The sequence below is a fragment of the Geospiza fortis genome, unplaced genomic scaffold (assembly GCF_000277835.1).
Source record: "Geospiza fortis unplaced genomic scaffold, GeoFor_1.0 scaffold54, whole genome shotgun sequence".
Lineage (NCBI taxonomy): Eukaryota > Metazoa > Chordata > Aves > Passeriformes > Thraupidae > Geospiza > Geospiza fortis.
This window is the reverse complement of record NW_005054301.1, coordinates 5,642,949-5,667,393: the sequence shown is the minus strand read 5'-3', so window position 1 is coordinate 5,667,393 and position 24,445 is coordinate 5,642,949. Positions and strand designations below refer to the sequence as shown.

The 24,445-nt window shown below is 41.2% G+C and overlaps 1 protein-coding gene across 3 annotated transcripts in view; it reads left to right on the top strand.

Annotated features, from left to right (window-relative positions):
* The first annotated feature begins 572 nt into the window (after positions 1 to 572).
* Positions 573 to 24,445, top strand: part of GPATCH2L (G-patch domain containing 2 like) — a 41,973-nt gene continuing 18,100 nt past the window's right edge. Inside the window, exons 1-8 of one of the 3 annotated variants that reach the window (XM_031064436.1) lie at positions 588 to 753; positions 862 to 1,529; positions 7,756 to 7,820; positions 11,165 to 11,341; positions 11,710 to 11,789; positions 13,875 to 13,942; positions 14,765 to 14,804; positions 16,948 to 17,033. In XM_031064436.1, coding sequence (XP_030920296.1) covers positions 871 to 1,529; positions 7,756 to 7,820; positions 11,165 to 11,341; positions 11,710 to 11,789; positions 13,875 to 13,942; positions 14,765 to 14,804; positions 16,948 to 17,033 — 1,175 coding nt within the window. In that variant the 5' untranslated portion in view covers positions 588 to 753; positions 862 to 870. Of the gene's footprint in view, positions 754 to 858; positions 1,530 to 7,755; positions 7,821 to 11,164; positions 11,342 to 11,709; positions 11,790 to 13,874; positions 13,943 to 14,764; positions 14,805 to 16,947; positions 17,034 to 24,445 lie in introns of all 3 variants that reach the window. The other 2 variants (XM_005417463.3, XM_031064441.1) reach the window with 2 other exon arrangements.

Below are 24,445 nucleotides of genomic sequence, written 5' to 3'. Positions count from 1 at the left end.
CGGGGCGGTGAGGGCAGTTTTCCCGGCCATTCCCGGTGAAGCTGGGGGGTGTCGGGCAGAAGCAGCGGCGTCTCCTTAGAGGAGGGAGGCAGTGCGGCCGGGTCGCTGAGGAATAAGAGAGGCGGCCTGCGACAGTGGGTGCTTCACCGGGATGGAGGTGCGGGTGTTTCTGAGCCCGGTGGGAAGAGAAAGCCCACGCCTGCAAGGCACGGGTAGGGAGAGGGGTGTTGTGAGATGAGGGATTTGGCCAGGACTTTAGGATTGGCACACTGATAGCCCTGAGGTGTAGGGGTGGTATTTTTCGGCAGTAGGAGTTGGGGCTTGGTCTCATACACCCTGTTCTAAGGAGCCCAGCGTCCCGTGCGCCTTGCTTTATAGCTGAAGTGATACTGACTTGCAAACTACCTGTTTTACCATCTGTTTTACTCCCAGCTTTGCTGCTTGTCTACTTTTTGGAAGACTCAATCTGTTTGTCAAGCAGGCTGATCCTTCTCTGTTGCTTTACTGATGCCGGTAGCAAAAACTAGTTGCCGGCTTCCATACCCTTTGGGATGTGTAATTAAGCATGCTGCTTCATCACAAAAGATGAACCTTAAGGCCTTTTCAGACACAGAGCACTCAAACCCAACTGCTGCAGTAGAGAGAGATCTGTGCCACCATGGCTAGAAGAGGGATTTAACCCTTGCAGAAAGGATTTAACCCTGCCAGGAAGTGGCAGTTGTCCTGCATTGGGTCCTCCCAGGTAACTTCGAAGTAAGTGTCCGACTCCTTTAATGTTACAAAGGGTATAGCATACTACAGTCCAGAGATGTGTTGGTAGCAGTATTTATGTCTGGTGCTAATTATTGTCATTTTTAGTAGGTATTGCCAATGGATGAACTGGTGCATGACTTGGCCTCAGCTTTAGAGCAGACTTCAGAGCAAAACAAACTGGATGAGCTATGGGAAGAGATGGCACTAAGCCCACGGCAGCAGCGGCGTCAGCTTCGCAAGAGACGGGGTCGTAAGCGACGCTCAGACTTCACACATCAGGCAGAACATGCCTGCTGCTACAGTGAGGCCTCAGAGTCGAGCTTGGACGAAGCTGTCAAGGATTGCCGTGAGGTGCTGACAGCTAATTTCAGTGACTCTGATGACATGGCTGTGGTCAAACGGCATCCAGCTCTTAGTGCCACCCTAAGGAGCAAGCAACACTTGTGGCATGAGTCAGACTCCTTTACAGAGAATGCGCCCTGCCGGCCTCTCAGGCGCCGACGGAAAGTCAAACGTGTGACATCAGAGGTGGCTGCCAGTCTCCAGCAAAAACTCAGGGTGTCAGAGTGGAACTATGAGAGGGGCTGCAGGTTCAAGTCAGCCAAGAAACAGCGTCTTTCACGCTGGAAAGAGAATGCCCCTTGGACATCATCCAGTCATGGCCTTTGCGAGTCAGGAGAGAACAGGCCCTTCCTCAGCAACGGGGGAAGGAAGGAGCGGATGGAGTGTGAAGCCGATGATCAGAAACAGGGTTCAGATGAAAACATGTCGGAATGGTGAGATCTCAGTTTCTTCCCTGTGCTAGTCAGATGGCTGCTTTGCTTGCAGCTGCTTGTAAATGCTGTGCCTTGCTTTTTGAAGTTCTTAAAATTATTCAGTGCTGCTCTTTTTGTGAAAATGAGAAATATCTCAGCTGCTTCTAAAATGTAGAGTTTTTCAAAGTCTTTCCTGCCAGTATTGTATGATGGCCCAGAATGCTTCCTTGAAAAGTTGGCAAGCTGATAGGTTTCTGGCTCCTGTTACACAAAGAGTCCTCTGAAATGTCATTGGCCTTGCAGTATGCTTGTGGCCTGTGGTTCTGGGAGTAAACCCCCAGCTGGCACTTCTGTTGCGTGATTGGTATGAGCTGATCTCAGTTTCTTATTTTCAGCATTTAAGTAGTGGTAGATAACAGATCAGATGTCCCATCATTACTGCTGGCCCTCTGTGCAGGTGCTGTGTGAACCTCAGTCTAACCTTCCTTGCAGTTCTACATTTCTGCTCTTGATCTATCATTAAAGCCTAGCTATGGGGAGAATGTGGTGAGAGGATGAAGACGTTGAGAGCAACTTATGTTACTTACAGGATAAGCCTGTGCAGACAGTGGAGTCTGATGTCTTGGTGTCCAGTTTTGGAGAACTTTGATGAATTTGTGGCAGAATCACATACAAGGGATTAAAATAAGACATGTAAATGTCATTGTCTAAATTTGCATTGCCCTTGGGAATTTTTTTTCTCCGTGTGACTGTGACTTTTATGCTCTCTGTCTAAGGTTTAGGATCATAAAACTGCTTCTGTCAGAAGAGATTTTTCAGGGTAGAAAAGAGGCAGCTGCTGAGAATTAAATGGAGGAAATTTCTTAATGAATGGCATACAAAAAGCACATGTGATCGCTGATTTTCTAATTATCATTGTGTAAGAAGAGCAGACATTGAGGAGACATTTAAAACAAACAAAAAGTATTATTTTTCATGAAACATGAGGTCTGGAACTCTCTACTGCAGGACATTTTAGAGGTCAAAATTTAAATATGTTCAAAAGGGAGATGTGGAGCATAGGCATATCAGGGGCTGTTAAACATTACAGCCCAGATGAAAGATCCCACTCAGGAAGTCCTTAGACTGCTGACTTCTAAAAGCTAGAGGAGCATACAGAGAAGTCTGTGTTTGTCATGTTCTCATGTTCTTTTCTCAAGCGCTGTTGTAGTCACTATCAGAGGAGAGTGGATTTGGAAAGTCTAACTCTTTGATACAGTATGATTGTTCATATGTTGAGGTTCAATTAAGTGTTGTGACAGTCTAGCTCCTGCAGTGGACAGGTCAGAGTGGACAGGTGGCACTTCATTATTATGGCTTTGTGGATAATAGCTGGAATTGCAGACTTCTCAGTGCTGTTTTCTGGGACCCTGTGAAAAGCTTAGGTTATAGTAAGTCCTCACTGTGGTCCAGGGAACCACTATTGCATTTTTACTGGGTCAGTTGTGATTTGTAGCATGTAACTCTTACAGAGTGGTCACTTTTTTCTTTTAAGACTGGCTGTTGTTCCTAAAAAGTGGGTGTGAAGTGGGGCTTTACAAGAAACTTGTGGATGAAAACCTTTTGTTTCTAGTTGTTAAAGTAGTTTTATCTTCTTAGAGCTGTTTGCTAGTAGTCCAGGAAAAGAAGTGTGCTGAGTAGCTCCTGAATAGCGCGTGTCAGTGGTGATGGACTGAGAGATACCCTTACTAGATGTGGCAGTGATGGACAGTGTTGCTTGAGTTGGTTTTTTTAACACCAGTCAGAGTCTGTTCCATCATGTCAGACTTGAACTTAAACCAGTGGGGTTTCATCCAGCCTTTATTTGTGCCAGCCTTGGAAAGAGTAAATAAAGAGCTATGTCCAGACTGTTACTTGAGGACCATGCTGGGAGATGGCTTTGTTCTGTCTCAGTTGTCCCTTGCTCTCAGACTAATTATTGTGCAAGTATATGCATCAAATGACACTTACCATCTGCTGCCAAATCCTTGGGATTCTCTCTGGAAAGCTAGTGTTTGGAATATTTGACCTCTCCAACACCACATGTGTGATCTGTGCTGTGACTCACTAGGGAGGGCCGCAGTTGGAGGGAGTAATATATACAGCCCTCTTCACTGCAGAGTATCCCTCACAGCAGTGAAGGATCATGCTTTGGTCTCTGCTGCTCTAAATATAGCCCTTTGCTGTGAAACTGGCTGTGTTTGCCTCACTCCCACTGTGCTCTAGCTGTTTTTTCTGGTACAGTAAGGGAAGTACTTTTCACAGATGTATGACAAGGGCATATCCTGAGGAAAGGAGAAGAAAATTGGATGCCTGGGAGAGCAAATGGTGTGGTTGTCATCACAAGCTGATGGGATGAAAGGTGACTGATGCTGCTTGTGGGACTTGTAAGCAATCTGTGGTGATCTGGTGATTTACAAAACTTTCATACTGACCTAGTTCCATTACTGTTCACTCCTCTAACAATATGGAACATGACAAAACGAAATGGGTTTTCAGGCAAACTAAGTTCTGTATTCAGAATGGATTTTTTTAAATCTTATTTTTCCTCCCCTACACTGACAATTTCTTGGTGTGTTATGTAGGAATGAATCTGTAAATGCTGAAATATCCTGTATTTTCTCTGCTTTCTACAAGGCTTCCTATCATAAGTCAGGTCAAAGACCTGTTTATTCAATTGATAAACTCCCATTCACTGAAAAAGTCTTGGATATGGATTCTTAACAAGGAAAAGGGTTTTTTCCTAGTTTGCCTGTGGGACTGTGCCCAGTCCTTTCCTGGAGGAAGATGAGCTGCAGTATTGTGATCCAAGTGTACATATAATGAAATCTTTGAAATTGTTTGCCAAACACAGCAAAAGATGAACATAAATTGAGAGAAGGATGGATGTGCAGGAACACCGTAAGGAAATGATGATGGTTCTGAATTGGATGATGACATGACCCAATGCCTAATCTATAAATAACTGTGGAAACAACAAAGGAAACAAATTTTAGTTTAAGCAGTCATTTGTATATTTGTGCAAAGGTGACAATTAGCTGCTAAGACTGTTAGAAGTGATATGCCTTTCTGTCCCTAAATGTTTTGAGATTCCCTGCAGCCATAATAAAACAAAGGCAAATTATATATTGAGTGCTGAAGTTTTTTCTCTCGTTGATCTAAACTGAGTGCTTCCAGAATGTTCTGGGTTTGGTTTGAGGGCAGAACAAACCATAGTACAAGAGCTGTCTAAAAATCACTCTGAGTAGTGTGTTTCCTTGGGAAAAAATATGCAGTCGGTCTCATCTGTTTTCAAGAACCAAAACTCTGTGACTTTTTCAAACTTGGGATTCTACTGACCCGCCAATGCTGTGAGATTTCACTGGCTTAACGCTGATGTATTTGTTGTGGTTTAACCTGGATAGGCAGCTCAGCTCCATAAAGCCACCGGCTCACTCCCCTGCAGGGACGAGGGAGAAAAATGGAAGGCTAAAAGTGAAAAAACTCTTCAGCTTTAGGTAAAGTTGATTTAGTAGGTAAAGCAAAAGCTATAGTACGCAAACAAAGCAAAATAAGGAATTCACTATTTCCTATCAGCAGGCAGGCGTTCAGCCATCTCCAGGAATGCAGAACTCCATCATTTGTAACATTATTTGGGTAGACAAACACCACAACTCCAAATGTGCCTGCCTTCATTCTTCTTTTTCCCAGCTTTTATTGCTAAGCATGACATTATATGATGTAGGATATCACTGTGGTCAGCCAGGGTCAGTTGTCCAGCCTGTGTACCTCCCATCTTCTTGTGCACCTCCAGCCTGCTCACTGGCAGGGCAGTGTGAGAAAGCCTTGGTGCTGTGTAAGCACTGCTCAGCAATAACTAAAACATCCCTGTGTTCTCAACACTGATCACAAATCCAAAACATAGAACCAAAGTGCTGCTGTGGGAAAAATTTAACTCTGTGCCAGCCAAAACCGGTACAATGTTCTGGCCTGAGAATGTGACCATCACTCATCCTGAATGTGCGGTTAAGTTGCTCTACCCTTTGGAAGGGAGCTGCTTTGATGACAGTCTGCAGTTGCATTCATGAGTCTGGCTAAGCTGATGAATTGGAGGCCAGTCTCTCCATTAAAAAAAAAATAATTCCTATCTTGGAAGGCAAGTGACAAAGACAGAGTGTTCCGCTTCCCCTCCTTTTCCAGCCCAGCCTGACCTTCTGCAGCCCCTCGGTGCCTCTTGTTTTCTTATTTTTATAGAAAATCAATATCTCTCCTGACACAAACAATAGCTCAGGCAAGAGAATAAATGGGGGAAACCTGAGATCTCTGTCCATCACCTCTCAGTTTAACTCCCCCAAACTATTTAATTATAAGCATGCTTTGCTTCAGGTGTTTGCGACATTGAAATTGCTAAATGAGGACCATTTTAACCAAAGATTGGGTGATCAATAACACTCTATAGCAGTAGCTTGTCGGATCAATAGCATTCATTATTTCATGGTTAAGGTAAGTAGCCTCCTTTGCAAGTGGAGGTCATTAATCAGTGCTTACTGGACCTACAGAAAGGCCTGCGTAGGAGTCTAGTTCGTGTTCAGCCCTGCAGTGTAAAAGGGGTAGTGAAGAGGGTGAAATCCCTAAAAGTTTGTTCCTGTAAAGCACTGGCAGTGATGCTTATCTGTAAGGAACTAAAGAGCTCTCAGTGCAACAGGATGCTTATAAAGTACAGTTAATATGACCTGGATGCTTGTCAGTGCTTTTTCCTTTCTCAGGCACCTTTCCTCTGAGGATGCTAAAAACCTTATGAAGCAGTCACTCGGTCCTCACATCTGCAGCTTGTGAGGATTGTTTATCCAAGCTATCAAAAGGGAAAGCAGGCATGCTAAGGGATTGGCCCAGGGTCATACAGTCAGTTGGTAGGAGACTTGGGATAAAACAATTAATTCATGGTTCTCAGTCCTTGGCCTTAATTGCTGTGGTGTATATGTGGGAGGATGAATGCATGGCCTGGCTTTGTAATGGATTAATTTGGAATTTGATATTAACTTGCATGCTGTAAGGTGAGCATACTGTATAGATTGTTCATCCTTTAAGTATAAATGGCCTTTATACAATGATGAAGATGCAGAATTTTAGATATCCAGCATGATGAGTTGACTTGGCTGTACTTTAGAGTGTGTTTTCTAAGACCAACAATATGCTCTCAAAATAGAGTTTTATTCTGTGCCTGCAGTTCTTTGGAGTGACGTATTTTGTGGTCCCTCATTATTCAGCCTTGTGAATCAGGGGTTTCTGGTATGATCTCTAGTATGATCCAGTTTCCCTGGAAGAGTGGCATCCAGAGGTACTTTCAAACAGCATTCCCTGATTGGAGACTGATTCTAGTGCTGACTTGCACCTGGTGTTCACATCTAAGGTTTTAGTGCTCAGGGAGTAGGCAGTAAGTAGTTTCTGCTTGTCCCGGTATCTCTCAGCTAAATCAGAGGAAGTACTGCCTGAAGTGTCCGAGGAATGAGTTCAAGTCAGCATTAAGCCTTCAGATGCTTGGGACTGACATGAGTGGGTACTTCTGCTACAAATATTTGTCTAGCTTTGCAAGTCAAGTAATAGCTTTCTACACATTAGTTTCTAGCTCTGTTCTTTTGTTCAAGAATTAAATCTTCTCTAACTGCTTCAGGAAATGCAAAGCAATGCAAAATGCTATGAGAAGGTTGCATTCAGGAGGATCAAGTCATGCTGTGTTAAGGTATTTAGCTGGAGATTTGTAAATGTCACAGCTGCTCTTTACTCCACATAAAATAAAAGTTGGTGCGGGGGGGAGGCTGTGTGATAGTGTAACATTTTTCAGGAAAAGGAATCTGAAATAGAAAACTTAGGAGGGTTTTCAGTTAAGTGACCCAAGGACAGTGTTTTTAACTGAGCTTAATTTCCTGGTGAGTATTCCACATGATGCCATAGTTAGGTTATTAATTCTAGTACCTGAGGCAAATGCCATTTTATTAATTACTTCTTGATAATTTAGAACTAAACTAGATACAGGATTCTACTCTTTTTCAAGTGATGCAGCATTGATAAGTTTTAACAGAAAGAAAGCAGTTACGTTCTGTTCTAGAGCCAGTAGTGTATCTGAAATTCAATTTTTGTGAGACATGTAAAACATTTTGGTCTTGGAGAAGCTAGTAAGATGTAGTAGAGTGGTTTTTGTATTATGCCTGTTGCAATTGTAACCATGTTTTTTTCTCTGTTTTTGTCCCAGTGAAACCAGCAGTGTTTGCAGCAGCAGTGATACTGGCCTCTTTACCAATGATGAAGGCCGCCAAGGTAACAGGTGTCCTGTGATTTTCCTCATGTGCTGCTAGGGAGTTCCTTACTTTCTTTACAAGTGCAAAGAAGGATCTATGTTTGAAGAGAGACAGAGAGAGAATTGTGTGAGGAAAAACCAGTGGCAGGGAGCAGCTAGAAGTTAACCAATGAGATGAGGGCTACAAATGTGTGATTTTCTTAACATTACACTTTCTCTGATGAAATACTTTGTGTATCAGATCCATAATATTTGCAATATAAGAAGCTATTATTGTGGAATTTGAGAGCTCTTCATAATGAAAAAGCACAGCTTATGATTTGTTTCTGTAGGTGTTTTAATGGTTGTCTACATACCATTAGTGCCCGAAATCTGTTAGTTGTTTTTTCTATAGTCAGGAAGAGAAGATGGGAAAAAAATTACTTAATGCTGACAAGTTACCTAATAGACTGTGCTGAGAAGATGATGGTGATATGTGATAGGTCTCATTTCTTTAAATATGTGTTCCTTCCTTGCTCTTGTGGGCATTAGTTGAACGTTGTATTTTCAATGTCTGTTGTAGAAATGGTATCTTAGGAGTTTTGAGTGTGAAGTGCAATCTGGTTTTATTTATCAGCCACAGCATAGTGTTCAGTTGATGGGGGATAGGGCAGAAGTGTGAAATAGGTTGTAGTAGACACATTAGCATTGAGGACTATTACATTTGGAGCACATGGAATGTGACCCTAGAGACCTGCAATTCTGTGCACTCTGATTCTGTCACATTTCACAAGCTAAGATTTGGATGAGATCTCTTCTGGGAATATATGAGTGCTAAAGGAAGTAGCGCCAGTCGCTCAATAGGATATTCTGCTTCCACTAGCTTGTTTATGGCCCGGGTGCCTGTGTGAAGCAACACAATGATAGCAAACATGCTTATGTGTTTTCTGATGGTATTTTAGGCTGTAGGACCAGTCTGTGATCTTAGGGAAGTATAATACTTTGCTTAAGAGTAGCTGAAAAATAACTGTTTCTAGACTCTGGTTCTTCAAAGGCAAGAGAAAAGTAGAATCTTTTGCCCTCTCTTTTTATTGATAATTGTTCAGGGGGAGCTGAAATTAGTGAGCACTTGTATATTAGGTGACAAAGCAGAGTTGTGACTGAAGTGTTTCACTTCATCACCTGAGACAAGATTGATGGAGATTGGATAGTGTGTATATATATAGTTGTCTATATGCTTGCCCTATATACTTGCCCTGATTTTGTACCCTGTTTTAGACATTAACTTTTGGCTGCTACTGGAAGTAGGATGCTCAATATACAGGAACATGTAGAAATATGACTTAGATGAATTAATAAAGTCCAATTACAGCCTTCCCTGTCTAGGTAAGAGAAGAGGTTTGGCATCTTTGTCATCAGGTCTCTCTCTGTTCAAAGAGTTGATACTGTCATGGCTTTCCGGCCAAGATGTTTTAGATTACAGTTACGTTAAAAGGGTTAAAAATATTGTTGCACTTTCAGACTAAATAAAAAATATCTCCTTTTCCTTTTTTTTTCTAAACAATTCTTAGTCATAAAGTAAATAAAAAACCAACAGCTTTCCATGTCAGTAAGATGGAGAGAGCGCAAATTTTTTTTTGTCATAGATCATCACCTTATAAATAGTTTTCCAGCACAATTACAGGCTGAATAATGGGAAACTTAATCTGGCAGCATTCTTAAATAAATGCAGGGTTTTTCCCTCCCTATTTTGAGGTTGCATCATGTAAAATTTTTGCTGATGTTGATTAAATAAATCATCTTTTCGACTGCACATACCAGCACACTTCTGTGAGCAGAGGATGATCCTAGTTCATAATTTGATTGTAAGGTGGGTTTTTTTGGTTTTATATTTGTTACATGCATTGGGATCTCTCACAGTGAAAATGACTGAATATTAGCATATGATGCTGATGGTTAAAGTTTGTCTTGTGGAAACAGTGATTTGACGTAGACAGGGCACTGTGCCCAAATTTCTAGGAGTAGTTTTGCACAAATTAAGATCTCTTAGAAGAACTATTCAACATTACTTAGTTTTAATTTGCTGTGAAGTGGAGATGGGATTTTTATACTTTAAGATAAAACTGGTACCTCAGTTTGGTAGAAGAATGTCAGAGCTTTGGGATAAAGAATGTCAGAAAGAAGAATGTCAGAGCTTTGGGATAAAGTTTTCTGGCTGTCCTTCCTGTTGCTGATCAGAGTTTGTTTTGTGTGTTGCTTATTCTGTTATGTGCAAGATTGCAGCATTCTTATTAGGATGAGTTCTTTTACTTTCTTGTATTCCATTTTTCCTTTTTTTCTTTCTTTTTTATTTTTTTTCCCCTGCAAGATGTGTGGGTAGGCATAATGGACTTCGGTCAGGAATAATGTAAGTCAATGAGGAAAGGAGAGTTAGTGGGAATGCTTGAGTTGAGGCTTAGTGGTAGGCAAATGAGAATTTTCCCTAAGGTAGGTGTGTTAGTTTTTTAAGGCAAGATGAAGGACTTTGCAATTACATGGGACTATTTGTGAGTTGGGCTACTCACAAATAGTAGCTACATATGTCAGGTTCTTTGCTCTCCTTCTGCTTTTTTTTCGTACGCTGCTCATGTGCTAGTGGTCTCAGGGAATTTCTGGCCAGACACGTTTACTATGAACAGTGTCTGATGCAGTTCAGTTTTGGATTGCAACTGCATTAACTACAGCAACCCAGCTCCTTGGAGACTTTGGTCATGACTTCTGTTGCTGCTGCCTTAGTTTTCCAAAGGGTTTGTAGTTCTTAGAGATTCTAAGAAGTTGATTGAGAGCAACTCACAGCATGGTTAGTACTTACACTCAGAGTGACCATTTCTGAGAATTACGTGTTTTTGTCTTAGCTGCTGTCTTATGAGACTTGGGGTCTTTCTCATCAGTATGTTTCTTTTGCTTACTCTGTGAGCCTGGTTTTCTCTTGTGAAATTTCTCCTGTGACAGCCTATAACATGTGCCAAATGATTGGCCTCTACCGGTGTCGCAGTAATTACTTCAGAGAAAGAGTTCTGCATAAGACATCACACAACATTGAACTAAGGTTGATGAGATGCAGTAGGTACAGAGTGCTAAACCTGCCCTAGGCAGGTCTATAAAGAGGCTTTGTTCTATAGGGAAATTCTGGAGACTGATGAGTTGGATAGTTTAAAGTGTTTAGTGAGGCCCCGTAGTTACTGAGCATCATTGAAACAGAATACAAATATAAGGCTCTCCAAGAATGAATTCTTAATGAGTCTTCAGCTGTTTCACATTCAGATATGCCTACTTGTAGTATTTTGAGGAACTGTCCCAGGGTACCTTGATGTTATTTATGGCTAATTCCATCCTATTTCTTTAGGAGATGATGAGCAAAGTGATTGGTTTTATGAAGGAGAGTGTGTTCCAGGATTCACTGTCCCGAACCTTCTTCCCAAGTGGGGAGCGGATCACCGATCTGAAGTGGAGAGGATTGACTCAGGCCTGGACAAGCTCTCTGTTTCCACCTTCCTTTTGCCCTCACAGCCAGCTCAGAGAGGTGAGGTCCAAAGGAATTGTATTTGAGAACTTGTGATGATGGCAAGAGTAGATTCTTTTCATAGGTGTTGCATTTAAACTGGTATTGGTGATCTGTTTAGGTTTTTTTTTTTAGATCCAGTTAAGAAAAAGCTGCACTATTGACAAGTTTACTGAAATAGTCATACCAGCTGCCCACTGGCAGTCTTCCTTTTTTTAAATGTAAGGACTTTATTTGGTTTGTGAATAAACTGGCATATCTACATCTTCGGAACTGAAAAATGAGACAGAGGATCTGATTTGATTACTGAACTAAGGAGTTTTCCTGGTGGCTTTGTCAGGAAGAATCTTCTATGTTCATTGCTCAGTTTTTCTGCATTTGGTTTTCAGGATTTCATGCTCGCCTGAATCGCCTTCCAGGAGCTGCTGCCCGTTGTCTCCGTAAAGGTCGGAGGAGGCTGGTTGGCAAGGTATGCCCTTTTGAAAGATGGTCATTTTGTATTTCAAATTCTGGTCAGCCCTGAAGTACTGTTCTAAGATACCACGTAAATTGTTTTCTGCAGAATGTGGTCCTGTAGATTTTTTGTTTCATGTGTTGTTTGATTTGTTTAACTGCTTTGACTGTCAGAAGATGATTGAGTGACTAAGTGGATTTTAAGGCACATTTGGAGTGGCAAAGGCAGATGATCAGCGCTGAAAGCAGTATGAAAGGAGGACTGAAGAAGAATGTCAGGGAGCATAAATATCAAGAGGATTTAGACAGAATGTGGGGGAAAATGATGATGGCATGAGACTTGTGCGTGCTCATCTGAGACTACAAGAGCAGAGAGGTGCCTCAAAGGTGAAGGAAGGCCAAATTTTATATAGGGAAGAAGACTGATATGAATGGCAGCAAAGGAAGGTGGTTTTAGCAGTTGCATTTTTAGTGGGAAGAGAGTAAAAAGGTATATGCAGTAAATGCAGACAAAGCTGCCCAAAGCTGTTGACTAGTTGTAATATACCAGGGCATACACCAAACAATATATCAGTCCTTTTTCTAGTAGAACAAACAATACTTTGCAGATGTCTGACTACTTTGCGGATGTCTGTCTAAAAGAGAGGGGTACACCTGGTTGGGTCTGCATCATGGAATATTGAGCCCTGCTGTTTGTAATAAAAGATGGTTCTGAGAAGGAAGGTGTTGGCTGTGTTTGGCTTTTCTTTTTATTGTGATGTGCTCTGTGCTTTTGAAGACATTGGCGTAAGTTCTGAGCTGGCTGGCTGTAGTCTGCTAACAAGGTGTGTTAGGGGGACCTGGAATCTAGAGGAGTGCGACAGCTGCCTTCTGTTCAGTCATACTTGAAAGATCCGTGTCTGCCCCTTCTTTCTTCCACTCACCTTGCATAATTGTAACCGGCATTCAAAGTATGAATCCTCAGCTGGCAAGAAACTGACTTTACACAGGGTTCCTGAGGCCACCTGCAAGTGACTGGGCCTGGCGGCACACCTCTAATGATCCAAATGAGAAGGATAATATTTACTTGTTTAATTCATCTTCATCACCTTAAAGGGATCTTTGTCATTTGCAGTGGAGGTCACTGCTCCCCCTTCCCCATCTCTCTTGAAATTGTAATCATAAATAATGAGTTTCGTTCAGAGCTCCCCGGCAGCGAGCTGCTAATTACCGAAAGTATGGCTTGTAATTTACACAGTAATAAACTGTAAATTTAAACATTATGGCACTTGAAGTTAATAATTTTCCTGCTGTAACAAATAGCCCATCTTTCACCCCTGCTGCTACGTCTGCCCCCAAACTTTGAGTGTGTTTTGCCTATATACCTGGCACAAACAAACCTTACCTGGAGAAGACTTTTGCCTTCATCTTCAGCCTCTTGCTGAAAAGTATGCTTCTTTCTTGGAGGCAGTTGCTATGCAGATGTGAACAGCTGGTGCTTCAGGCTGTGCATGTACATGTATGCCGGCATCGAGCACATGCACAGGGCAGCATCTTGCAGGAAGCAACATGCTCTCGGAGCAAGTCCTTTCTCCTAGGACCTGCCTTTTCTTCAGTTGCTGGAGGTCCTGCTGCTGAACTGCTGTTTTCAGAAATGGCAAAAGCGTCATGCTTTTACTCCTTAATTTATTCATTGTTGGTTGGTGAATCTCCACTGTTAATAGAACATTGTAGTGTCCTATCTCAGCCTGTTTCTAGCCCAACTGACCCCAGTAACATGGAAAGAAGCATTTCCCAGAAGTCTCCCCTGCTCTCATGCATCCTTGTGCTGCATACTTTGCTCTAGTTCAGTTTATGATGTGCCCCTCTGCAAGCAAATATCATCAATAAAAATAAAAAACAAGCCTCATAAATAAAATTGAATTATTTTCTGCTATTCTTATTAGTTAAATCATCTCAGGTGAAGTTCTAAAAGGAAGGAGTGAACATGTTTAGTTGAGAGTGGGCTGGTAAGGAAAGGATGTGACCCAGGGGGGTAAGATCTGTTTTTACTGGCAGCAGCAAGCTATTTTCTGCTCACTGTGTGAGGGTTTGCAACCTTTTGCCTGTCTTTGTGTTTCAGGAGACCTCCATGAGCACTCTGGGCACCGAGAGGCTAGGTCACATTGTTAGTGATCCACGCCAGAAAGAGTAAGGCCCTTAACTGTTGTTGTATAGAACTTCGGGAAGGGAAGAAGTGCTGCAGGATCCTCTTCCCTTTCAGGGGGTGAAGAGCATGAAGAACTGGGTGGACAATTAAGCATAACCTGTGGAATGGGAGACAGTATTCTACTGATAGCTTCTCTGTTTTCTTACTTGTAATTGCTGACTTCCCCTTTGTTATATATATATATGTTTATATAAGGCTGCTCCAGTGTGTGGATGCTACTCAAATGCTCTTTTTTTACAGTCAGCTTTTTTTTTCATCCTCCCTTATAATGTGCCATTGCAGTAACTGCAGATCTTTCGGACATTAAGAGAAGACTGAGCCCCATATGTTCATTTTTTAAAATGCTTCTTTGTGGAGCTGTACTATGGGCACATACCCAGACTGCAGAAATGATGCTGACAAGGCAGCTGTGAAATTGCTTCTTCTTTCTTTGGTGTTATGTCTCCTTCCACAATTAGTGTATTTAAATTGTAGTCAGCACGAAATAGTCTTGGTGCTTATCTTTTGGCATCTCCCTAATGCTGTTCTGGGGAATGGGTAGGTAAGGATGGCATGTCTTGACTGTAGTGCAGTGGGTCCAGCCTTCACCAGCTGTTAATACCTTATTTTCTTCCTTGGATATGAAATTCATGGTTTTTAATATGACTCCTGGTGATGTTTAATCTTTTTCCTTCTCTCTCCATCTTTGTTCTTCCCTTCCCCTTCTTTTCTTATCCCAAACCCTCCCAAATCCCTTTTTTCTCCCCCCATGTTCATTCCTTGACATTGTGCCCACCTGTCCTTTTGACTCCGTCTCCTTCCAGTTTTTGGTTACCATCCATGGGGAAGAGAGATCGCAACCAGGTAAGGAGACTCTGCTTTTCCTTTTTTATTTTCTTGGTTCCCTTCTCTCTAGAAAGGACACAGTGCTGGCTTCTGATTTCTCACACACTGTGGCCTGTGTACTTGAGGTAAGGCAGTCCTGTCCCTTCTCATTTTGTTAACTGATGTCTTCTGGACTTTGAACACAACCCATTTCCTGGGCGTTGTATTGACTATTTAAACTGAATAGCACAGTTTATACTTTTATTTATCTCCCCGTTTCAGGTTAGTGTTTGCCATCCTTTCTGACAGTGAGTGGGAGGGAAAATGCCTCTTGACAGGAGGAGCTTTGGCCTCTCAAAACTCCATAAGAATTGGAACCTTTTTCTCTTTTTAAATGCTTTGTTTTGCCTTGTTTGGCTCAGGCTTCTACCTGATAGTCTCATCCACAGAGAAGGGAAAAAATGGTGAGCTTAAATTTTGTAGTTAAATAGCTGTAAAGTGTAGTTAAATAGCAGGAAAATGTAAGAGGTGATAAGCAAGAGAAATAGGCCTTCTTGTAACTGAAACTCTTGTGTGTGCACTTTTACATTCTCCAGTAAGTCTTTCTAAGCTTCAGTGCTAGGAGATTTTTTTTACTTTAAGATATAAAAGCTCAGGTTCTTGATAGCAAAGAGCAAAAAAAACCACTCTTCCATTTGAGCAGTCATATTGTAGCAGTGCTCCTGGCCATGCACACTCCTTTCTATTCCTATATGAATTGTTTTATGGTTGGTGAGCAGTAGGACTGATTTTTTTTTCCCTTTCAGGTGACTAAAAATGCATATATGGCAAGAAATAATTTTCAAACCTTTGTGCAATTGCATGTTTTCCATTAGTGAGAACATTTTACAGATTGCTTTTATATTGTTGTAATAATACTCTTATCTAAAGATAAGAGTAACTACATAAGCTTTAAAATGACCAAAAGTAACTTTTGTTTTTCTTAAATGAACTTGAATCAGCCATTCCAGTAACAGAGGGTTCCTGGTGATTCTCCCTACTGTGCAGTTGCAGTGTTACTGACAGTAAATGAGCAGCCCCACTTCAGGAGGAGCTCCCTGATAGCAGCAGCTTTGTGGTGCATCTTCTTTCTCAGGAAGATGGAGGGTGAAGGCCTAGTACTGAGTTCTGCAGTTGCAGACAGTTTGTATGAGGAGTCCAGCTACAGGTGTAGATTGTTCCTTTTTCCTTAATTAAAAATGCATCAGTAATCCTAGTAATGCAAGAAAAGTGTTCTGGAGATTGGTGTAGCACTTTGCAAAGCAGATGGAAATTAATTTTGTGCTTGAGGTGTGAATTATAAATAAAGAGGAAATAATAAATGGAAGCATAAAGCAGGTACCTCAGAGAAACTAACAGTCTAAAGCTTCTGTTTACATATTGAGCAAAGTTTGTTCCATGCATTGATTGACCAGATTATTCCACTTCTGTCCTGACCATTAAAAATCCTGACCATTACATTTTGTACAAGCTGTCTTGCACAGGTTTGATGCCCTCAAGATTTGTCTAGTGTATGTCCAATGGAGTAGCTTAGAGTAGCCTGACCATACATGGTTTCAAAAATTTGTTTTAAGCAGTTTGCAAAGACAGCTTGTGAGGTTGGAGGAGAATGAAGGAGCAACTCACTTGCCATGGAATGAATTGGGTGCTCATTGTGAGCTTAACCTGGTGGACCTGAGTCTTCTAGAGGTCTGTTTCAGTGATATACACAACTCTTGGGAGTACAGGAACTGCTCTGTGCTTGCACAATTCATAACAGTGACTTTTTTCTCTGCAATGTGAAGGTAGACAAGAGGCTTTCTGAAAGAGAGGCAGATTTTTTTTTCTCACGGCATGCAGCAATAGAGCTCTTAATCAACCAGCATTTTTAATAGTGCAAGTTGGAAGAGGAGTGTGCTGAGGCTGTCTGTTGTGAGAAGGTGGTTATGAGATTTGCTGTTTCACCCTTTGTGCTAGCCTTTTGTCTGAACTGAGAGCCTGTTCTCATCTAGTCTTACCCCTTGAGGCGCCAGAAGGGTCTGCTTCTGCTATGTAAACAGCTGAAAGTCTCCTTATACTGTGTGAACAGAACAGATCTGAGGAGCTTTATCTGGACACTATTTCTTTTAATGCTTTGCTTAAATGAAATCTCTTGACTTTCCAGTTCAATCCATTATCTCCTCTCTACTCTCTGGATGTGCTTGCTGATGCTTCCCACCGAAGATGCTCACCAGCACACTGCACTGCCAGGTAACTTCCTTGCTCTGCTTTCTTGGGGTTGTCTCACTTCCCTCTCCTGGATGCCTTCCGTAGTACTGTGTAATCTGAGCAGGAATGGACCTGTAACTTTACACACTTTTCCCTGGGAAGTCCAGGCCCAAACTTAGCACAAAATGTAGCAATGCACTTTATTTGAGAATTTCAATGAACTTAGTGCTTACAGTATATCAAACAGTGTCTGACAGACAGGCAGAACATACTGTTCCTTTAGAAATAACTGCAATGTGTTTTGAAATGTGCAATGAGTTGCTGTAAGTCTGTCTTATAGGTACGAATGGACATAGTATCATTACCCACTATTAAAATTGGAACAAGATGAGAGGGAAGACGCTGACAAACTGGTGTAGGTGACATGCTGAAGCATTTTGCTATCCTAGGTGTCTAAAATAGACCCTCTGAGCAGATTAAGAACTCACCTGAGGTGACCTGTAAAGCTTGATACCTCTCTATAACAATAGCTGAAATTTAGATCTGGTTTGGCCCGATGTTAGGTATATTTGAGTCTGCATGGTTTGGGTTAATATACTGTTCAGGCACCTTCTGCTGAGTAATCTTAAATTAAATTCATCTGTTGGCCTTAGAGGTGACTCCTGGTTTTGTGCTGCAGGTGACTGTCTAAAGGTAAGGTGCCCTTGAGCTCTTTTTCCTGTGCAAGTAGAGAAGGCCTTGCTTTGGACACAATTCTGCTTATGTACTTGTACCAGGGACCCAATCTGAAAGAAATGTCTGGACTTTCAGCTTCATGGCTTTCTTTCCCTTGTTAATTAGCAAATAGAGCATGAAAAATGTACTAAGGTTGTATGTGTCTGAGCAGAAGCTTGGCACCCACCCAGCAAAGCCTCTCTTCCACTGGCTTCTGCGGGGAATTCTGCGATGTCGCACCATGACCTCATGCTGCTGTAGCCAGCATGTTAAAGCTGGAAAGGGGGAGGGGGAAGAAATCAGCTCTTAATGTTCAACTGGATGAGAATAAAAGGAATTCAGAAGATTGTGCATCAGCAAATTGATTCCTTTCTGTGTTTTTGCCCCACTCTGGGGATGTTTTCTCTCTGTGAAGCAAGAAGATTGAACGGTCTCTTCATTTTCAGCTAGGATAGCCTTTCTTTTGCCTCCAGTGTTTTGCTTGGTGCTTTATAGAAGTTTGTCTTCCAGAAAGCTGGACAAATCCTGCTTGCAAATTCAAACTGGGCAAAATTTCTACCTTTTATGATGGTCAGTGAAGGCCCTTTGCAAAGCCAGGCTCTTTGCAAGGGATTTCTAAACCTGGAGGGATTGTGTTTGCTAGGTTTTTTTGGGTGTATAGTCTAGGTAACCAGTTAATATATACGCTTGGTTCCCTCCTTTAATGAACAGATGGCTGGTGTCGTGACAAACATAATCACTGATGAATTGTTAACTGAGTTGACAGAGAAATTGTACCATCCCAGATGCAATCGTGTTTTTAAATGCCTGGAATTTGAGAAAATAGTTCCTATTTTAGTGTGAAATGTGGTCAAGAACCTTTCTAGCAAAAGAAATATGAAAAGAATGAATGTGTTTTGTGGCCCCATGTATGTGGCAAGGATTGAACTCTTTGGTACAAGGAACTTTCTTTATGTAAAGATGCTGCTAAGGGCACAGAAGGAGATTGTTACTTCAGAGAAACATCTTCTTGACAGTAGTTCTTCTTTAGCTTTACATGCCAAGCATACTTGTTAGTAGTCCATTTTCTTGCAGGAGGTTCAGCTGATCTCTCTAAGCTCAGATAAGCTATTGCCCCAGTTAACATCTGCTTTTGCCATGTTTGGAATCAATTTCAGCAGTTTGTGCTTCAGGAAGCTTCTAACAGCTTGCACCTCCTCCTGGAGAAATTCTGCTCTGAAATTTGTCAGAATGAGATGTGTGTGTGTGTGTGGGAAGTAAATCCTCTCAAATAATTGAAACATATTAGAAAAGAAATGGTCTTGATGTTGTGGCCATCCAGTTTCTTCAATCTGATGCCTGCTGTGCCATGCAAAATCTCCTTTCTCTGCTTGGTTTCTGCTATGACAGAGTGTGTCCAGTGGAGTAAATTTAGAGTGGAGTCTTTTCTCTGCTGTGGAACTATTTTCTTTGTCTCACTGGTGGATTTTTGGTGCAGTTTATCTGGAAGACTGGTAACCCAGTACTTTTGTTTAAGCAGAGCTGAAGGCCAGAATACTGAGTGCAGCTGAGGATTGAGAAGGAACCTCCTCCTTGACACTGACAAGCCTATGTAGAAGGTTCCTTGGGAAGTCTTATTTGAAAGGCAGTATAAATCGTACACTACCTTTCTTGATTTATATCTGTGATGAGAAGAGCTTTCATTCAAAGTGTATGCACAGCACTGGGAATTTCACACCCATCATTAGAAGCAGTTTTGTGTGTGTGGTGACTGTTATCATTAGTGGTATAATTTTATTTTGTGAAGCAAGGAGAGTTTTCTGCTTTCTTGCAGTCTTCCCAAGGGATGGCTGGTGTATTAATTTGCTGTATTGCCTCCTGGCTGTTCCCAGACTGTTTTTCCTCTTCATCATGGAATTTTTAATGGCCCTGCTGCCTCTCGGGAGGCATGCAAGGAAGAGTACCTCAGGGATCTCTTCTTTTTTCACATGCCTATAATTACTCTCCTTTAAGAGCACAAAACGTTTGCTAATCATGTCTTGTCTGTTAAGGTTTTGACTTCATGATGCAGACTGCTAAAAGCAAGCAAGTCGAGACTTACACAGGCAACTCAAGGGATCCTTCTCTCTTTCCCCTCTGCCTGTTTACCTCTCTGGGAAGAGTGGTCTGAGCAGAATTTTGTTGCTGAGCTTCTTCTACTTAAGAGGATTTTGTATAGGCTGAAGCTGAATATTTTATTAGATGTTGGTTATTCAGTATTCTGTAGCTGAGAAGATATTGTAGGTTGTTGGTTGATGGAATGCTATTCCTTTGAGGCAGGATAAGAGTTTCAGAAGAGCCTAGAACCAATATTCCCTTTAATTTGAATAGCAGGCAGAATAAGAGAGAAAGGTAGAAGATAAATTGTCCCTAATGCCATTTATTATTTGCCTAGCCTTGAAAATAGGATTATGAGTGAAAAAAAGCAATTAAATGTTCCCACTGGAGGTCATAGGAAAAGTGGACCTTGGATGGCAGGCAGACGTTGAAGGTGGAGACTTAAAGAATTGTATTAGACCTTTGAACAACACAGATAAAGAAATGCTTTGCGTGCACTCTGTTAATACTAACTGTAAATCTAGAGTTTAATCTGATTTAGAAGCAAGTCTGTCATCTTGCCTGGAACATGGGATAGAGATGTAGAAGTGTGAGTGATCTCCTCATTTACTGCCAGTTGCCCCATACTCTGGGTTTGGTGGTGCTGTTAAATTGAACACATTGAATGCCTCAAATTCTAGCTCTGGCTCTAAAAATACTCATATGAAAACAAATATTGTTCTGTCACTTCTGTATCTGTGCACAGAGATCTTGATATTTCTGCTTCTTACCCCTGAGCATGTGGAAATACAGGGATTGCTTGCAAGGTCAGGCCTTTTCTGAGGCAGCCAGAGGAGTGAACACATGTCCACAATTTCATACTTCTCCTGCTTGAGCAGGACAGTATCCAGTTCATTCTAGGCAACCTTTCTCCCTATTTTTTTTTACTCTTTTTCCATTTAGCTGGAGGATTTTCATGTCTTCCTTTGCTAAAGCCTGGCTAATATTCCAGTTGGGAATATAACTGAATTCTTCTGACAGGCATGCAATGAACAGCAGCTATCAACCTAGTGTCACATGCAGTCGACTGGGGCCTGATATTCCCATTTTGATGAATCCTAATTCCCTGGAGTGAAAAATAAATTCCCCTTGGCTTCAGAATTTTTTTTTTACTTGCTATTTCAAATCTATGTACTCAGCAGATCTGGCAAACAGTAGGAGTCTTTCTGGCACAGTTACAGTGTGATTCAGTGTGAAAATGGGGAATATAATATATGGGATCACATCTCTGCTTAGAGTGCTTACATGGAAAACAAGAAGAAAATGCATTGACTTGCATTTGCCACATGCAGACTTTTAGGAATGAAATTGCCGCATCATTATAATGCTTACTTGGGGAACAGACTGCTGCTGTTGAAGATCTATGAGATTTGGATGATTGAAGAAGTGAGCTGACCTATTAGAGATTTTGGAATCTGAAAATGTGCTCTAGAAGCTTTCCCAGGAGGCTCTGCAAGGCATAGGAGACTGCTGTGCATCAGGAATATCTACACTGGGATGTGATAGCAAGAACCACTTGTGCGTGTGGGAGCTTTGCATGCAGATAGGATGAGCGACTTGTATTGATTTGCACGTTATGTGCAGATTAGACTGGTGCCCAGCTGGCTCTGTAGTCAAAGAGGAGGAAGAAGTCTGCTTTTACTATTAATTTTGTGAAGCCACCATCAACAGCCTCAGGTAACACCTCAGGGCTTAGAGAAAGAGCCTTTCATTTGGCTTGTGTTTGCTCTGAATAAAGCATCACAACAGCAACAGCTGGGTTGTGTGGAGATTTAGTAGCAGTGTCTTTGTTAAAAGGCAGTCTCTATTAACATTCACTTTAACATGAGGATAATAACATCCCTTGTTTTTCTACTAGTAGACTAATGACTGCCTCACTGTATAATGCCTTGCTTCTTCTGAGGATAGGGTTAGAATAAAGAGTGCAAGCAAACAAGCTGCATGATGTGAGGTGACAGTGAGAGGCATACACCTACAAGTGTACAGTGTGCCTCTTGCCTCCAAGAAGGCCACAGGTTGTCACATTTAGCTCTGTATGGCCTTTTCAGAGACCTTTGTTGCAAGATTGAGCTGGTTTTTACCCTGAATTTTAAAAGAGTGGACTTCATGCTACAATTTAGATTTCACAGATAGTGAAGTTTTCAGGGTCCTGATGCTGTCCAGTAAGATTCTTTGTGGAATAGTGTCTGCTTGTGCTCTGTATTGTCTCCCACAGATTGTATTGCCAATCCTAATTTTCTGTTGAAATACTGTGGTAGATGTGAAATAGTGGCAAGCTCCAGTGCATGGTCATCTCAAACTGTAGAAGTGAGATGGGAATCCTGTGTGTGCAAGCACTGATCATTAAAAATCATGTAAATAAAGTCATAGAATAAATATGTGGAAAAGAAATGAAAGGAAGCATTGCTTCTGACACATTAGAGACTACCATGAATTTAATCTTTCTGCATAAAAAAGCCTGTTTTTTCTCCAGCATGACCTGCATGCAGATCTGGGTACCATAAGTTCTATGTTAAAAACAAAAGGCAAAAAGGATTTCCTGAATAATTCCTTTAGTTTGTCATTACAAAAAATATTATCACTGTCAAAAAGACACTATAGACTTTTCATATTGTTGAAAGCCATTTTTCCTATATATGTGTAATTTTTCATTCACTAACTCCTGGCAGTGACTGCTGTGTGAGTTGAATATATGGCAGCCAACAAAACAGCCACATTTTTGATCCTGATTTGTTTCTCTAAGTGTGTTCTCCTTTTTCTCTTCCAGGGTTAGAATTTCTGTTATCTCTAAGATTGTAAACTATGTTTTCATGTTAGTCTCTGGTCACCTGGCAGATCCATCTGTGACTAAGCACTGCAACTTTGTTTTTTTCTTATGACGAACCTGTCATAATCCAAAAGAAACCAGGGAATTATTTTCTCATTACTGTTTATACAAAATTGAAGAAAGCATGGAGGCCTAGCAGAAGAGAGTGAAGACTAGTAAGGACAGTGTAAGTTCTATTTTACTTTGTAAGTTTAGGCCCAGATCTTTCATCTCACAAAGTTCTGGTCTCAAACTTCTTCACAGAAGGCTGTGACAATGCACAAATATGCATTTTCTGTCAGCCTTTCCTGTTCTAGTCTACTCTAGAGTGATTTTTAACTGTTCAGAAGAGTTGTTAAAATTCAGCTTTGGAAGAAGAACTAATTTATCATTGCAACTTGTGGTATTTTCATGTTTTATAATTCAGCCTATCACTGCTATGTTGGGTGCTGTGATATCCATGACCTGATTTTCCTAGTGGTGGTGTTTGATAGGAGTCTATAGGAGTCTGCTTTTAAATTGAGATTCATGAATTCTGTTATTTCACTCACATAGACCTTCATGCAAGCTAGTGATTAGAAATTTACATTGAAAAGTGTGCTATCTACCAAAAATCTCCGTATTTCATAAGTTATACCTCAGGCATCCGTTCTGTCCAGGCCTTAATGAGGAGTATCATCCCTGAATGCAATCTTCTGCTCTTCTCTCTCCCAAGGTACTTACCACCTGGAGATTCCCTGCAGATTTATGGTGCCTGTAAAGTGCACCAGCCACTTGAAATGACACTTTTACCACTGGGTCACTCAGAGCCAGTGAATAATCAATAGGTTCCTGATTTACTAACTGAAGTGTGGGTGATCAGTAAGGGATAAACCTGAAAGGAAAACATGTTACAGAGACAATTTATGACCTCTGAGCCTTTGTATCTTACTAGATACAGCTACTAGATAGAGCATTCTTGCTAGTAGTCTTCAAGTGAAGTATGATTTGTCTTTACGTGCACTACAAGAAGGGATTTTGAGATTGTTCTGTTTTCATTTTTCTTTCTTTTACCCCTTGTGTAATCATCAGGTAAGGATAGATGTTTGAGTATGTAGCAGGGAGCCAGGAGCTTTTATGCAAAATCTAGCTGTAACATTTGTGAGCTGGGGAAAATTGCATAAAATCTCTTGGAAATGATAGTACATACTCCACGTAGGATCAACTGGCTAATGTTGGTATAAGTTCATGAAATTAAAAAGGGAACATTTAAAAATTATTTTTGTTGTTATATTATTTAAAATTAATTGGATTATTATGTACAATTATATAATAGTCTTGCAGTTGGTAATCTAATACTGTGTCACTGATGCAAAATAAAAAACGGAATCTTTTCTTCAGGCTATATGTGTTTAGATGTTTCAGAATACATGGTTAAAGCTATGTTAAAACACTGTATAGCCACTATTATAGTCATGTACAAAAGCAGTTTTTAGCATTCATGAAGTTACTTAGAGGTGAGTCACTTTGGTGTACAAACATGAGATTTGCATGTGCATTCCGTAGATGTGCCACTATTTTTGAAAGCTTTTTTACCTCCAGGGATGGTTTCTCTAACCACCTCCCTGGGCAGCTCATTCTAATGTTTGACAACCCTTTCCTTGGAGAAAGTCCTCCTGATATCCAACCTGAACCTTCTGTGGTGCTGCACAGGACTTTGTCTTCTCATTCTTCTGCCAGTTGACTGGGAGAAGAGACCGACTCCTGCCTGGCTACACCCTCCTTTTAGGTAGTTGTAGAGAGCAATATGATATTCCCTGAGCTTGCTTTCCCCCAGGCT